General features: G+C 37.3%; 1 protein-coding gene across 1 annotated transcript; it reads right to left on the bottom strand.

Moving 5' to 3' along the window:
• Positions 1–7,564: 7,564 nt before the first annotated feature.
• On the bottom strand, positions 7,565–16,255 carry ren (renin). The gene is made up of 9 exons (XM_028017905.1): positions 16,076–16,255; positions 15,502–15,649; positions 14,959–15,082; positions 14,554–14,672; positions 14,260–14,456; positions 11,658–11,780; positions 11,416–11,557; positions 11,220–11,318; positions 7,565–10,397 (listed from the first exon to the last, which is right to left on the bottom strand). Exons 1-9 carry the CDS (start codon positions 16,150–16,152, stop codon positions 10,236–10,238), a joined length of 1,191 nt encoding a protein of 396 aa, XP_027873706.1. The 5' UTR covers positions 16,153–16,255; the 3' UTR covers positions 7,565–10,235.
• Between the last annotated feature and the right edge of the window lie 414 nt (positions 16,256–16,669).

Below are 16,669 nucleotides of genomic sequence, written 5' to 3'. Positions count from 1 at the left end.
TTTGTTGTTAGAAAGAAATTAATACATAAAGAATAAAAAAAAAACCTCATTTAGTGACTTTCAGGTGGATGTTATCTACTACTTAAAAGAGCTTTTTAATGACTCTCATTAAATATGTTTAGGTATTAATAAAAGTAGATTTTAAAACCAGTGTGTACTACTGAAAACAAAAACAAAAACAGAGTTGTTTAGAGATAAGAGCAATGTTTTTTATCCCATGCATTTAACTAAGGAATATTTCAGATGAAGCATCCATCATTACTTTATTATGTTTTTAACTTTTATTCTTTTGAGTCTTATTAAAGTCTAAAATCAGGATTTAGAAATTAAAGAAGCATTGCCCATGGTTCTTATGTACAATAGTTTTTTGCACTGCAAATTCAGTTGACATAAGAATAGATAAGTTAGCATTCAACATATATTTTTACAACAAAATTAAAACTAGGTTAATCAAAATAATTTGAAATATTACTGATTCGAACTGGGCTTTCAGATATTAAAACAATCCTACTTTTTTACAACATAAGAGTCCGTTATTTGCACAAGGAAGCCCAATTCACCATCTTTTCTTTCAACATAATGTGTGATTACCCAAGGAGCACTTAACTGGTGTAAATTGAGGGGAAAAAAGTGGGAAATCAATGAGGGTTGATTAAACAAATAACCAATGACATGTATATAACACGCTTCACTGAGAACTTCGCATTGGCAGTAATTTAAGAGAATATTATTCTGCATAGGAAAGTGTATGTTTGACATTTACATTTGGTGGAAACACCTCGAGTTTATGCTCTAACCCTTACAAATGTTTGTGCTTTAGGTTGGCTTTGAAGAGTTGAAATGTTTTCACATGAGCAGGTCAGCGGTGGTCCATGTTCGAAAAGGGTCCTAAATTCATCCTGAGTAGCTGGAGGATAAATCACGTTCCTTCCGTGATTTATCCTCATCTTGTTGTAGTTGTGTCCACACTACAGCATTTCAGTGCTGGCTGTCATACATTTAAAACCAAATATCGACATATAATATGTAAAAAAGAAAAATCACACTTTTGTTCATGCTGGCATTAAATTAGGACAGACGTTTCTTGTTTTAGGCCATACAGAATACAGAAATTTGGTCAGTTTGCTAAATGGTGAAGTAATAAGAAAATTATTTTTTAGGGAATATTGTTCTACTTTCTTTAAATTCCAAAAATTGCATACAATTTCTTTATATTTTGTAGCACTGGCTTCACGCTGTACCAGTCTGATCAAAAGCTTTATTCATCCTTCCACACACTGCTTTGATTTGTTTCTTATACCTTTTCCCATTTTAACTGTTGGAGGGCTCCTGGCTGACTCACAAACATTGACTTTATTTCCCTTTAGCCATTATGGTAAATGTGACATGTTGCTGGATAATTTCCTGACCCACATGCATGACTCAGAATCTAATGTGTTTACTAAAATGAATTGGACACATATGATTAAGGAAGTCTTGGTTCAGAAGTTGGTGGCATTTTGATGAATAGAGGGATAGCTAGAAATGGGGAGGGTAATGTGGTGATGAATCCTTAAGAGGGTATTTCAGAGGAATGGGTTCCTGAGGTGGAGAGGAGAGTTATAAAGTGTGCCAAAACGTGGTGGTATATGGCAGGGGTGCCCAAAGTCGGTCCTCGAGGGCCGGCATCCTGCATGTTTAGTTAAGTGTTTCCCGACCCTGGTCCTCAAGGCACACTGTCCTACATGTTTTAGAGGTTTCCCTGCTTTAATGTGCTTGATTCAACTGATTGCAGTTCAACAAACGCCTGTTAATCAGTCATCAATTGAAATCAGCTGGACTGAAGCAAGAAAATACCTAAAACATGCAGGGCAGTGTGCCTTGAGGATCAGGGTTGGGAAACACTAAATTTAGTTCTCTCCCTGGTTTAATGCACCTGGATCCAATGATGGCTCTTTAGAAGGCCTAAGACAGGGGTGTCAAACTCCAGTTCTCAAGGGTCTGTCTCCCGCAACATTTAGATGTGCCTCTGCTGCACCACGCCTGAATAGAATAATGAGGTCATTAGCAAGGTTCTGGAGACCTTATCTACACAAGGAGGAGGTAATTAAGCCATTTCATTCAAGTGTTTTGTACCTGTGGCACATCTAAAAACTGCAGGACACCTGCCCTTGAGGACCGGAGTTTGACACCTGTGACCTAAGAAGTACACTGACATGCTGAAAAGGTTACTACCACTGGGGAGAGAACTAAAACATGCAGGATGCTGGCCCTTGAGGACCGACTTTGGGCACCCCTGGTATATAGGAGTGGGCAAATGTCTGTATTTCAGAGCAGATTTTGCTGGAAGTGAAACAGAGATCTTGATGGTTTTTAAGCAGCGTGCAGACCAGGAAGGATGATAAGCCGTCGACGGTGAGACAGCTAGGAGGAGAAGCAGACGGAGCCGGACTGGTTGCTGGTGTTGGAGGACAGCGCAGGCGGACCGGAGGACTAGAGACGGGCGGACTGGTCACCAAGGAGTACCACCCGTCTGATCGCTGTTGAGGGCAGCGAGTCGCCTGACTGGTCGCCATCAAGGAGCGGGCGGCCGGGCTGTAGGAGCAGGAGTGGCTGGATCGCTGCCGAGGTTCGCCAGGGACCGGGAGCAGCAGAGGACCGCCCCCCCCCCTTGGGCCAGCTAAGAGTCCGTTACGGATTTGTTTATTGACTTTGCCTTCAAGGACTGCCTGTCCCTCCTTTTTAATTATTCACCTTTGAAATAAATTATTGTAAATTTTATTGGTCTGTTTTGAAACTCTGTTCACAATCCTTGCAGTCATTTATTTGGGACACCACTCGGGTGCCACAATTACCCTAACCCTTGCTAATGATTTTCCATCATGTAGAGATACCATTAACTCCCAGTTATTCATTCAACTGGAGTCCCATTGCTGCTTTACAATGTTTCAGTCCCCAGCTGATTTGGTGGATAATTGAGACCTAAATATTTTCCCTCACATTTTACCAGGGTGGGATGAAGGCTTTGAACATCAATAAATATTTTGAAAAAATACTGTAACCTAATGTGAGTATGAGTCAGTTTTAATACTGTTCTTTTTAGTGTAATACCAGCACCATTTTATTTTGAACTAAAGCCAGTGAGCAATCTTCTGCTGAGCTTTTAAATCAGTTGGATGTTACATAAAGCTGGAGGATCCAACACATGTTTAAAATTCTAACATTTGCTTTTTATATTTTTGTCCTACATAAAATACATCAATACAAAATAAATCATTGAACCACATCTGCATTTTTTGAAAATATCCTAATTAATACAGGCCATTTTAATGTTTCTCCTATGTACCTGTGCTTGATTTTATTTATGCTGGAGCTTCTTAAGAATAATTTTAGCTTTAATTCTTGTTCACTTTGACACACAACCTAAATGATCTTCATTTTTGTGGCACTGAGAAATACCACTGAACCATACTATTTCACTCTAAACACAATGTGAATTGTCAAATCTCCGATTTGCTCCCTCTTGTCTGTAAAAACTTGTGGCAATTATATGCGAGGATTCAAGTCCACTGCGTAACATCTTCAACTTGATGCAAAAAATTATCACTTGACCACAATAAGTACAACTTTATAGTAATAAACCAATATACACTGCATCATATGCACTTTTATGCAGATGACACCAGAATTTACTGTTATTCCAATTCTCTTGTCCAAACTTTCAAATCTCTCTAATCTGCTTTTTTTTTTTTTAAAAAAAAGGTTTTATTGGCTCTAGTGGCCTTTATTTTATAGTTAATTGACAGGAAAATGGGTAATGAGAGAAAGGAAAGGGGAAGACATGCAGCAAAGTTTGCCAGGCTGGGAATCAAACCTGCAACAACCGTGTTGAGGACTAAGTTCTCCTTATGTGGAGGCCTTAGTCCTCCACATAAGGAGGACTTAACCTCCTTATGTGGTGGCTTAACCTCTGTGCCACCACAGCACATCCCATTTCGCTAATCTGCTTTTAATCAGATTCAGTCAAACCTTACTTGGTTTTAACCCAGGGGTGGGCAATCCTGGTCCTCGAGGGCCGGTGTCCTGCAACTCTTAGATGTCTCCCTGGTCCAACGCACTTGAATCCAGTAGCTGAATCACCACCTAAGTACAGTCAAGTTCTCCAGAGTCCTGCTAATGACCTCATTATTTGATTCACGTGTGTTGAAATAGAGATGCATCTAAAAGTTGCAGGAGACCAGTGTCAGGTCTAGAATACCTATTAAAGACAAATTAAACAAACACAGGAAAAACAAGAGAGTTAGATTCTTTGTTCTCGCGAGGAGAGCAGACAGAGAGGTGCTTTCAGTTACAAATCTCCGACTGCTCTGAAACACATCTGTCCGCTCCTTGCTTTTATTGCTTTTAGAAACCCTATCACATTGGCGCTGCAACTCTCAAAGGGAGGGGGAAAACAATTCTTCACATAGTTGCAGCGCTAAATGACATTCACTATCTACACACAGGTTATCTACACTCTAGATTCTTCTTTTCCAGGCACGGCGTCGAATGGGACACGTTGTATAGCTTCAAAGTAACGAAGAACAAAGAAGAGTTCTTTGCAGGACTGTAAAACTCAGCTGGGAACTACCAACACCTCCATCTCCCAAGGAGCCCCGCAGAGTAACAAATCCTGAGAATAGCTGTCACCTCTCTCTCCCAAAGGAGGCCTTAGGAAGGAATCAAACTTATTTAACACACAGAAACATCACTTAAAATAGAAGGAAAAGAGTAAAAGCATATAATTAAACATTATCTAAATGTAACTACAAGGCTACATGATAGAACGAATATTTAATAATTACTAAAATACAATTTATCCAACAACCAGCCCTCGAGGCCTGGAGTTACCCACCCCTGTTTTAATCGGTCTTAAATGTAAAAAAAGACAAAAACAAACGATACAAAAAAAAAAACAATAAAACCTGCTCCTTTTCAGAAGGTAGATTATTACCCAAGTTGATTCCTACTACAACTGCTAACATGGCAGAGATTGAGATGGTCAATTGTTACACATACCTGGATGTGATCTAGATGAAAAACTTTCTTTTAAGGACCACAATGAAAATCTTGTATCTAAACTAAAAGGTAAATTGAGTTTCTTATACAGAAACAAGATCTGTTTTATGCAACATGTCCCAGATTACTTAATCACTGCAAAGTCAATTAATTACATTAACATTTTAGTGTATTAAAATCTATGTAATTAATCCAAAGTAATTCATTCAAGTCCCGGCCCCAATTTTAAGGGATTTTATACGTATTTACAGAAAGTGCCAATAATTTTGCATACTTCTGTGATTCAATGCCATCTGAAAATGATTTTGACATCTCTAATTGCAAATCGGAAATATTTGCAACTGAATTTCCTATTAATGAAATCAAACAGAGGAAAAAAATTGTTTTCCTCTGTTTGATTTCATTAATCAAAAAGTTTTTCATGCAAAAAAACAAAAACAATTATGAGCTATAAGCTCTCAAAGTGAAAAGGTCAGCAGTGGAAATGATTGATCAAACCCTGAACACAAACACACATGGCTACACTTATTTATAAATACCACAAAAAAATACTGTTGAATAAAATTATATGATCCACCCTATGCAGTTTGTGAATAAAATTATATGATCCACCCGATGCAGTTTGTAACTCCTAGTCATTTTTATCAGGTGTTTAAAATGTTACGAAGCAAATTTTCATGTTTTCCTAAGAGATCCACATGACAATGATAAATGTCCCTTTAGAAAATGTGGCACATTTTCTGCAACATTTTTATGTGGCTATGAAAGCTATGAATTTTGCAAAACTTTGCTTTAGTTCATCGAGGTTTATGGGATTTTGTTTATGCACTACTCATAAGATCCTGTCAAAACATTTTAATCAAGATCAAATCTGTAGAGACCGGGCTACTCCAGCAACAAGACCTTTTTCTTTTTGTAGCATTCTATTGTGGATTTTTCAGTGCTTTGGCTCAGTGTCTTGTTGCTCTATCCAACTTCAGCCAATATTCATGCTTCAGATTAATGGGCTCCCCTTTGACTTGAAATAAATGGGAGAATTGAATAGGTTTTTTATTAATGCCAAGACCTGTGGTCTAGTAGTCTGATGCAACTTTCAAACTTTTGATGCTCATTTTAAAAAGAGAACCTATGTCAAACAAAATCAACAAAACCAGGACTTACTAAACCAAGAAACAACTAACTTTCTCGACAACCCACTTAAACAAGCCAAGCTTATTCAGTCTCTTTTATGTGTTCTGCTGGTACCAACATTTAAGATGATGTAGTTTATATATTTTTGTAATTTTTCCAACTACTTTACAGCTTGACCTTGCTGAAAACTTATGGAGACTTCTACCCTTGGTAAAATTAGCTAAGCACCCAAAATGCCAAAACCCTAAATATGTGAATGATCTTTCTTGCTGTTGAATGATGGAGTCCAAAGCTTTAGGAAATTACCTTTTAACACTTACCAGATGCATGATCGGCATCACTAATGCTGTTTTCTTTTCTCCTTTTTAGATCTTTTTAAACCACTTGAATCAAATGATCACACTTTAAAAATGCATAATTTTTTCAAAGTGATTTTATTTTCTAATACTCAGTGGAAGTACATTATAGTATTGGATCCAGATGTTGTGATAAGTTACAATAAAAGCAATGAGAGATGACTTTCTAAAACATTGGCTGTGTGTCAGATAAATATGGTGTGTACTGAAATATGCTTGTACAGAAGGTTTGTCCCTGATATTAAAATAAATAAAGATTTAGAACTTACACCATATTAGGCTTCATTTATCCGATGGTTGTATGCAAGATTGCACATGGTATGTGAGGTATACGTGTAAGATTTGTTTATTTTTACGCTTTCTCAGACATGCTCCAGCACTTATTCATCACAACTCTGTGTAGTCACTCAGGTCATCCTGAGTACAGTGTGATGACCACTGCATTAAAATATGTTTGAATTAATGCATGTTTTCACACAGGTAAACAGATGCAGTAATGAAATAAAAACTTCCCACTCTCCCAGGATCAGTGCTCAGACATGACTAAATTCCATCAGAACTGAGAATGAAGGGAAAATTACATGAATGAACCCTAATCAAGGAAAAAAAGGAGAACACTTTAAATAAGTAAGAATATCTCAAAGCAACCATTTAGTTCCCTCCATGGAGCAATAAATCTTTTCCAGTGGATGAATTTATTTCTTCCGAAAGCATTGAAGGTCATTAATAACACGAAGAGTCATGCATTGGTGTTTGGAACTGTGGCAAAACATGAGTGACCAAGACTCCCAGAAGCAATGAATCTTCCTGTGACTTTCTTCAAAAAATCACCCTTTAGGAGTCATCAAGCAAACTATCTAAAATATACTTTGAGATAAGAACTATTGAAGTCAGTGGTGTTCACACAATAGCCGTTAGCTATTCAGAATTAAACTAAACAGGCAGTGTTGTATTTAGGGGAACAAAGTGTTCAAAAATGGATCTGCAAGTTGTTGCAAATCTGTGATAAGTGGGAAAAACCTCAGACCAGGATACAAATAAAAGAACAAACACAACTTTATTGAAACATAAAACACCTTAGCTGAGGCGGAGAGATTGCATTCAGTTAGGCTGTCAGACAAACTCCGAACTAGACATTGTGATCCCCTATTTTTATACACCCCTTCAGAAATCAAAGGGACTTATCAGAGTGCGTTAACACATACCCAAAGAGCCTTCAAGATTAGCACATGTACAAAGATGGAATGGAACAGACTCAGACAGAACCAGCTCACAGGGTGAATCTATAATTAAGAACAGTTACATCCTCTTTTCTGTTTGCCTCACCAATAACTTCAGCTGGTGGATCTTCGTACAATAAAACAGATCAAACTTTGTAAGATTAATAGTAAATAAACTTCTAATAAAAGTAAACACAGTGTGAATATTTATTTTTCCTTACATCTGTCTCCTTAAAAGAAAGGCAAACATCCATCCATCCACACACAAGAAGCGAGCTCCCACTCAGCAATCATATGGTCACACAACATTCAACATATCTGGATTTTTTAAATAAATGCTTATTGTTGGTATAGTTCAGCAACAATTATATGTAGCAAACAGTTTGAAAGACCTCAATTACAGGAGTGGATGTTAGTGATGTTAGTGATTGTTTGGACAGTTTTCCACTCAGAGTACTTATGCTAACTCATACTAAGAGAGCTATTTATGCATTGGCTGGATTTTTGATTAAATGCACCGATTAAGTGCACTTAAATGATTAACCGTGAGGTGAGTCCACCCTCACCTCACAGTGCACTTTCAACAGATACAGTCCCAGGATGACAATTCAAGGATATGGGAGCAACGACACATTACTTCTCTATTGTCACTACAGAGTGGACTTCCTGTGGAGTTTGGAGAAAATGGGACAAAAAGATCTGACAAAGGCAACTGATAAATGAAAGTGCTGTTGTAATTTGTATTGTTTTATCATGTCCCCTGTCATCTGGGCTGGGAATTTCTGCCATTGTTCAATTACTGTAATGACGTTCTCAAATAATTTTCCTAAAGATCCATGTTTGCTTGCAAGTTTTTGATTACTCAGCTTGTTTAATGTTGAGCCTCTTTTTTTAAAAGACAAGAGTTTAACAAGAACAGTTTGATTTTCTGATAAAAACTGCACAGACACAGAGAGGCGTCTACAAAAAACATGAAGTGTCTTTTTAAATTATTTTTAAATCACAAATGGTTTGCAGTAGAGTTTCACCAGTAGAATAATAAAACAACAAAAAATTACTTGTCATGTTTGAAAAATGCATCAAAACTAAGAACTTCCAGCATTTTCTATAAACTGACAGCTAAGTACAGGATTTAGAGCAAAGGGACATAAGTTTTTCATTTTTGATAAAGGATGGATATCATGTATTTTCAAGGGATTAACTCTGTTACCTTCAGTTGTTGTAAACAATGATGTATATCAAAACGATTTAAAATGTTTTTGACTGTCAATCATAGATCTGAAACCTTGAAATTGGCCTCTATCTCTTTAAGAACCTCCTACCCTTTGCAACACTCTGCCTTCATCACAACATTGCTTCTTCATGCCATGCACTGATGTCATTTACAACCGTTTTTAGGAGAGTTGATGTTCGCATGACATCTCAGCAGACACTCAGTTCTACCAGGTGTCTGCTAATTGCTATTGCTGAAAGTCTGGTGGTGCTGAACAGAGTAGAGGTGCTTTGTGGGGCGCGAGCTATGCTGGTCACTGCAGCGCCAAGGCTGTGCAGTGTATGAGCAAATGTTTAGGCAGCCACCAACGGCTGCATGGGAGATTCAAAGACAAGTCAAAGCAACATGTTTTTGGTGAGGGAATAACGTTATAACATGATATAATACTAAAAAGAGTAAATTTTGCATAATACCGACACTTTAAGGAATAATTAAAATAAAATTGGCAAGCTGTATAATTCAGCACTTTTACATCTTTCAAAATATCTACTGCAGATTTTTTCTTTTGCTATACTCCTTAGAAAAAAAAAATATCAGCAGGTCAGATCTCAAGGAAAACTGGAAATTGTTGTTGGTAAAGAAAAACTTGAGCAGCGCATCTTCAATTTACACCTCCAACTGGCCAAACAGCAAAACGCCTACATTGTAATATAAATCCTTTGATTTTTTCGCACCTTATGAAATCAAGCTGACAGAAAGAAAGGCTAATTTGTTTTGTATCTTGCTTAAACACACCGAAATTTTCACAATAGATCGTTGTCACCTTCAGGACATTAATGACATTTTATGATGATAAATATGTTGACCCAGCATTGATGTTATAGATAAAATATGTTGCAGTGTCTGTTTCCAACTACAGCATACGCTTGGTCCCAAAATGCATACACTACACTGAGATGGAAACAAATAAGAACAATATCTTGCACAGCAATTTTATTCTCATGAAATATATATATGTGTTTTAATAACAAGCAGAGTGACAGACAGAAAGCATTAATTTATTGATAAACAAGAGTAAAAATTACTTTTTTATAATTTATAGTGCAACATGAGTCAAATAAAAGAGAAAAACATCAGTAAAAGCTGTTTAAAAAATACTCATCTTGTAAGCAGATGAAAGTCAGTCCCCCACTTAGAGTTGACAAGAAAAAGATGGAAAACAGCAGTAAAAAAATAAAGTGGGGAGAAAGATGAACATAACTGAACTTGATGTTATTGTCAGACTGCAGTAGCAAACCCTATCCGATTATTGCGACGATCAAACTCTGTGTAGTATCGGGCAATGAAGTTGGCTCCCAAGATCCAGATTGGACCTGTAGGCGGTGGCACATCCAAGCCCCTGAAGGAGACGATGCAGACGTCTCCTTCGAACTGTGATTGCTGTAACAATAGGTTTAGACTAATAATAAATATCTTAAACCAGTGCTAAATGTTTAAAAATGTCTAACAAATGTATCCTGGACATCAATGAATCATTTAGACGGCTTTTTCATACAGAAAATCCTGACAGAGGTATTCCTGTGGCTCAGGAATGCTTCAGGTTGTTTCCCCTCCCCCACCTTGACTCAGATCTTCTGCAGCCAGCCCAATAAAAGCTGCAAAAAGAACCTCTAACAGGGTTTTTTTAAAGAATTGTTTTCTTCTTGCCACTCTTGCGTAAGATGGCAATCTTGGCAGTCTACAATTTTTCAGGTCTCTTAGCTTCTCCTTTAAATGTTGATTTTCTTGTTATTGCTGTAAATTTAGTCATTTTCAGATCAATCAAATTAATGTCTGAGCTAGGACATTAAACTTGAGATGTTAACTTTATCCCTGACTTGTCTGCTGTGCTCCTTGGTCTTAATGTTACTGTTTTCCATTAATGTTTTCTAACAAACATCTGAGGCCTTAACAGAACAACTATGTTTATAATGATTTTAAATTATACTCAGATGAACTTTATTATTTATTTATTAGATGACATTTGACTACACGATTATTTTGCTATAAAATCACAGTAAAAAACATTGGGGTTCATAATTTTAACAAGACCAACTTGAAGAACTGGTATTGTCATGCATTGCATTCTTATTTGCAATGCATGATAAGAATGAATATTTCCATTTTCAAAAAATGTATTTTTTGTTTGTTTTATTTAAGACATTTTTGTGCTCTACTTTGAAGTATTTTGCACAATACAATAGCAATCATTTGCCATCTTACCCAGATTATATAATCTTCATGCGTCAGAGAGTAGTCCTGGCCTCCCAGGTGAAACGTGACACTAGGCAACATCTTCACAATGTCGCAGTTGACTTTATACTGTATTTGAAGAATAATGGCAGGTAAAGTTTTTTTTTTTTTTTTGCAGCCTATTATTTTTCGTGGGAAACTTTGTTGCCATGAGTTTGAGACTTACTCCAGTTTCATCCAGCTGAGCTCCAATGGTTTTCATCAGCATTGAGATGGAGGAGGCCGGACCTGTGATGTATGAGGAGCCTGTGTCAATCACAGCTGTGCAGCCCTCTGCACAAAACATCATCTCCGCCCCCACAGCAACCCTACACAAACAAGACACACAACGTATCATTTCTGAATGGTTGCATGCAAAAAAATATACTAACACATCCATACTGCATGTATGCTCAGCAAATATCTCACCCTTTCATGGTGACCTCCCATTTTCCCATCTCTCTTGTTTCCAGATAATTAAAATTTCCAGTGTAGTAGTTTGGGTCAGTTCCCCCGAGGAGTAGTTCTCCGCCAGGGGAGTGTTTTGGGTCCCTGAAAAACATGTACAAATATAAAAAGATTTACAAATGGGCCTGTTGGGCACAGGACACGGTGTTCAAATGTTCATAGGCCCCTTGGCCCTCATTTCAAAGACAATGTTGACATTAAACTATCATAAAAAGATGCAAGATGTCACAAGACTGGCAGAAAAAATATAAACTGACACCTAACAGACAAATGATCAGAAACAGTGACAATATGACTACAAAGTTCGACCATTGTTATTACAAGATATAAAATTACCACAAAATAGATATTTTGTAACTACAAAGGGAAGGCAAATGGGCACAAAGAAACCCAGATAAACAACCATGACTTAAAACTCTGAACACAGATGTAGGGTCTGCTGTTGGTTTGATAATTGGGCTTTGACTCCTCCAGGCCTCAGGGGTCCATACCTTGTGATGTGTCAGTGTTTTAAATTCACAGTCTGAAGGCTTTATGGTTTGCTATTCATTTTCTCCTTGTCACCTCTAAAAATGTGGGTTTGATGATTTATGATTAATGGAAAGTAAAAAGGTTTCTGAGTAGAAGATTAAATTTATGGCCTATTTATCCAGTATGATAATAAGCCAACAGCAACAACAATACTGCAGAAACTTATCAAAGATATTTTTAGTTGCAAATGCCAGAAGAATGAAAAATAATAGTTTTTTCTGCTTTTTAAAATTATTATTATTATTATTATTATTATTATTATTATTATTATTATTATTATTATTATTGTTGTTGTTGTATGTCAGACAGTGTCATAAGGGTTATGTGACTTTTTATGTCACGCCTTTTGCATACAGGACATTAAAAAGCAAAAGACTGCGATTTAAGTTGATATGTCTGTTTTTTATGAGATTTTATAAGTAAAATGATAAAGGGTTCAAAGTTGTGTTTTAAATTCAGTTTCTTTTTGTTTCTTTTGGAATTGCATTCTGTTGCTCTGATGGAACAAGCAGTAAAGTCATAAATTTCCCATTTATCTGTTTTCCTATTTTGGACAGCAGTGAGCCAGATGTTGAAGAAGCCTGAGAATGTTTTTATTAACGGGATGTAAAACTTTACACTAAATTAAGACCATTTATTCAACACACGTAAATTATTGGCATCTTTGAAGCATTGTCTAGTAATCATTATGATAAATTAATCTTATTTAGAAGAATGAGGCAGGCAAAAAATGATCGAATATTTGGAAATCAGTTGTTTTTTTAAACCCACAAGTCCCACTATCGTTATTTAATTTATTATGACATAAAGTAAATGTAATAGAGTCCAAAGAACGTCCTTAAAATTCACCTTAAACCAACATGAACTCCCTTCTTCCAAGTCAGGCTTTAACATGTCATGGTAGGGCTTTTAAATCCAGTAACAACAGCAGATTATTTAATTAATTTCTGAATCTAAAGTGGCAAACCTCCGAGCACGAAAAGCCAGAAATTACTCTTAGTGATCTATGGTAGACAGAACAGCTGACAGAACCGGCTGAGAGAGGTAAAAGTGACAGGACCGTGGAACAAAAACACAAACTGGTTCTAATAAAGTAAATAGTCCTGTTCAGCCCAGTAAGTCACTCTTTGTAGTTCTATCCCTGGCAGAGCTGACAGATCAAAAGGGATTTCCATTCCTGGATTCCTGCATAGCAATGGTATCAGAACTAAGAACTATTCCATGACTCCCTGCCTTCCTGGGCTACAAATAAAACCCAACTCTCAAAAGAACATCCATTATGAGAAAGTCTGTTGATCCTCATAAATCAGGCTAGAAAAAACTGTTACTTTCCTAAAAATTGTTTGTATCTATGGTCAGGGCCATTATTAAATTGACCCCTATTTGCCTTACCATGAAAAACGGTTTGAAGGATGGCATGGAAGATAAAAACATCCCCAAAAATCCCTGTGACAGAATAGCAGCATTTGTTTCTCAAGAAATTACTCGGCAGCTCAAAGCTTATTTTTAGGCTTTTGGAGCATCCTTACCAGGGATGGCAATAAATAATGCAATGCTAATGAAATTTACTTATTATTGGTGATTTCATATTAACAATTAATAAAATGAGGTAATTTTCTTTCATTTTGCTCAGATCACCTCCCAAGGGTGGAGGGTGGAGGATCAGATTTAGCAGGAAGTGTCAACCTGGTTTTGAGTCACTTTTATTGCTCTACACATTCAAGTTTATTTCACACATACAAATAGATTGAGCATTAGGTACCAACCATGTCTGATTTTTTTGTTATATCAGACATGGTTGAGGGCAGGATTTTAATCGGAGATGGGGTTATGACATCATAATTTTTAGCTGCATGTTGATTATAATTTTTTCGTAAACTCATAACATATCAAGTTTGTGAAATGTCAATTTATTTAAAAAACTGCCCTGGTAAGCGCTTTGAACAGTTTTGTCCATCTTGGGAATCATGTTTCCCCTGTCATAAGGATTTTACTTTGTATGATAAAGTGCAGAGGAAATCTGTGAACACACCTGCTGTAGTAGATTGAAAAAACTTCTTCTTTGAGGATGTGCTGAGACATAATTTGATCAAACACTGGAGTAATGCCATCAATGGCCACGTTAGGATAGCCCATCCCCAGAACTCCATCAAACTTGGCAAAAATAAATGGCATGGCAGACAGAGAGGTGGCTTCAGCAAATACTTGAACAACCGGGAGGCCGCCGACCTGCAGGGATCAAATACACAGAAGACAGAAAGGTGTAACATGGCATAGAAAGGGCATGTCTTTAACTCTGATTTATTGGTGCCAGACTCCTACTCACCACAACAACATCCTCGCTCAGAAATCCCCTGATAGTTCCAGACGCGTAGTTGATTGAAAATCCGGTCCCATTCTCAACATGAGTGTGGGATTGGGAAGAATCATACCTGTTGTGAGTGACTAAATGTCCAAAATGTATTCATGTCAGAGACATAAAGCTTAAACCTAAATACATTACTTTAATCCATTTCAACCAGTAAAACATAGTTTAAAAACCAGTCAACCAGTATAGTATACTTGTGTTCTGATGGCTACTTTCTGGATAACATTACAAATTTCAAATCCTCTCAAACTGGATTTTTGTACATAAGAGTTTACTGCACCACAATGGTCCACACTTTACCAGATTTCAACCCAATACATGAAATTTATTTTTCCAGTTATAGTTTAACACACTGATACTTACAGCAAGCTGTTGAAAAAGGTGAGCAGCTGTGCGAGGGCACCCACAGGTTGGCTGAACCTGTATCAAACACCACATTGAACATCTGGGCTGGGGAGCCAATACTAATTTCTCCAAAGTACTGAGTCTGTTCAAAGACAAACAGGACAGTGTTTCTGAGGCTTTCTATTAGTTCTTTAAAAATATATTTTCCACATGTATTTTCTTCCATAAGCAAGGTTTGGGGGGAATAAAAGATTACGCAATAACTCTTAAATGAACCTCCAATCCAAAGGTAATTTAATCAACAGTTTTACTAAAGAAGACAATTTTAGCATTGGTCCAAAGACCAGTGAGGAAAGTGCTTGCATTTGAGGGCCTCTTAAACCCTGAAGCCGTGGGTCTGTTTTTGTCAAAGGGCAAACCCATATGTTTTCAATTTAACACGTCTTCATTTCCTGTCACCTGCAGAATCATTTACACAAAAATATATACATTATATGTTTCAGATTTCTTTGATGACTATGCACACAAAAAGACATGGAAATGGTTGTTAAAATGTCTTACATCCAAGTAGTTTGTTAAAGGTGTGGGAACTGTCCCATTGTTGGGGTCGGCTGCATTCATCTGGGCCAGTTCAGTCAACACCTGCTCTGCAGAAACTCCCGTCTCCTGTAGCGTCTCTCTGATGGTTGGCATCTTCTTGAGAGCAATTCTAGAGACAGAAAAGCAAGAGGAAAATTTGAGAAAGAAAAACTGAACCAAATTTAATGCAAATAGAGCTATTGAAGGTGGTTCTGAGTTCTGTGAGAAATATTTCTTCAATTTCTGACACATGTGTCTGGTCAGGGACTCAGTATGACAGCCATAGTGTAATAAAGCCCAGACATATTTTCCTCTAAACGCCAAGACAGAAAAAATGAATAAAAAACACATGTCAACCCATCTCAGAGCATAGGTTTTAGCAACAAAACACTAAAACCTATTTGTTGTCCTGTCTTCATTTGCTTAGCTGTCATTCTTTTTGTTGTTGCTGCGGCATGTTTTCCTTCTCAAATATATTTTGCACCTGGTATACCTGTACAGCTGGTACTACTACTGCAAGCAGAGCAAGAGACTTGTAAAAAAGCAAGATGTCTACCTTCTTAAGCCATGACTGGAGTTCACTGCCAGAGATAGGGCAACTAAATACATCCAGCAATTTGGCAGTGGAGTCATGGTGACTTCTCTGACAGCAGGCAGACAAAAACAGACTAATTATGTAGGCGTTATATGTTAGCTTTTTCTGACTTTAAAGTTCCTGGTTTGTGTAATCCGAAGTTGTGAAAGCTGCGTCTCTGTGCTGTGTGCAGATCCTTGACTCTTTTTTATAGCCTATCCTCTCAAACTGTGTTTTCATTTAGCCACTCAGTTTGGAGCTTTCCTCAGTGTGACCTCTTGAAAACAAACTTTACCCCCCATCCAATCCCTCTGCACTGGTTCACAACCCTTCTTGTAATAAACATAACCCAGAGGAAGCTCTCAGCATCCTGCCCTGAGGACGAAAGGCTCTTTGGATACACAGCTTTCTAGACAGCTGGCGTCACTGGCTGACACACCTTCTCTGTAGGGTTGTGAGAATCTCCAGAGGAAAGAAAGATGTTGTGAGCTGACCAGACAGACAGAGCAGATGTTATTTACCAATCAAAAATCTACTAAAAGCTTAGGTGAAAGACCCATTTCCAACTAAGTCATT

The sequence above is a fragment of the Xiphophorus couchianus genome, chromosome 1, assembly GCF_001444195.1.
Source record: "Xiphophorus couchianus chromosome 1, X_couchianus-1.0, whole genome shotgun sequence".
Lineage (NCBI taxonomy): Eukaryota > Metazoa > Chordata > Actinopteri > Cyprinodontiformes > Poeciliidae > Xiphophorus > Xiphophorus couchianus.
This window is presented reverse-complemented; position numbering and strand designations above follow the sequence as displayed.

Excerpts from the sequence above, each read along its gene's own strand:
- ren (XM_028017905.1), bottom strand. The coding sequence starts at position 16,152 with ATGACTCCACTGCCAAATTGCTGGATGTATTTAGTTGCCCTATCTCTG. Across the intron at positions 11,558-11,657 it reads TGGGAGGTCACCATGAAAGG|GGTTGCTGTGGGGGCGGAGA; the intron begins GTGAGATATTTG and ends TTGTTTGTGTAG. Across the intron at positions 10,398-11,219 it reads ATGAAGATTATATAATCTGG|CAATCACAGTTCGAAGGAGA; the intron begins GTAAGATGGCAA and ends CTATTGTTACAG.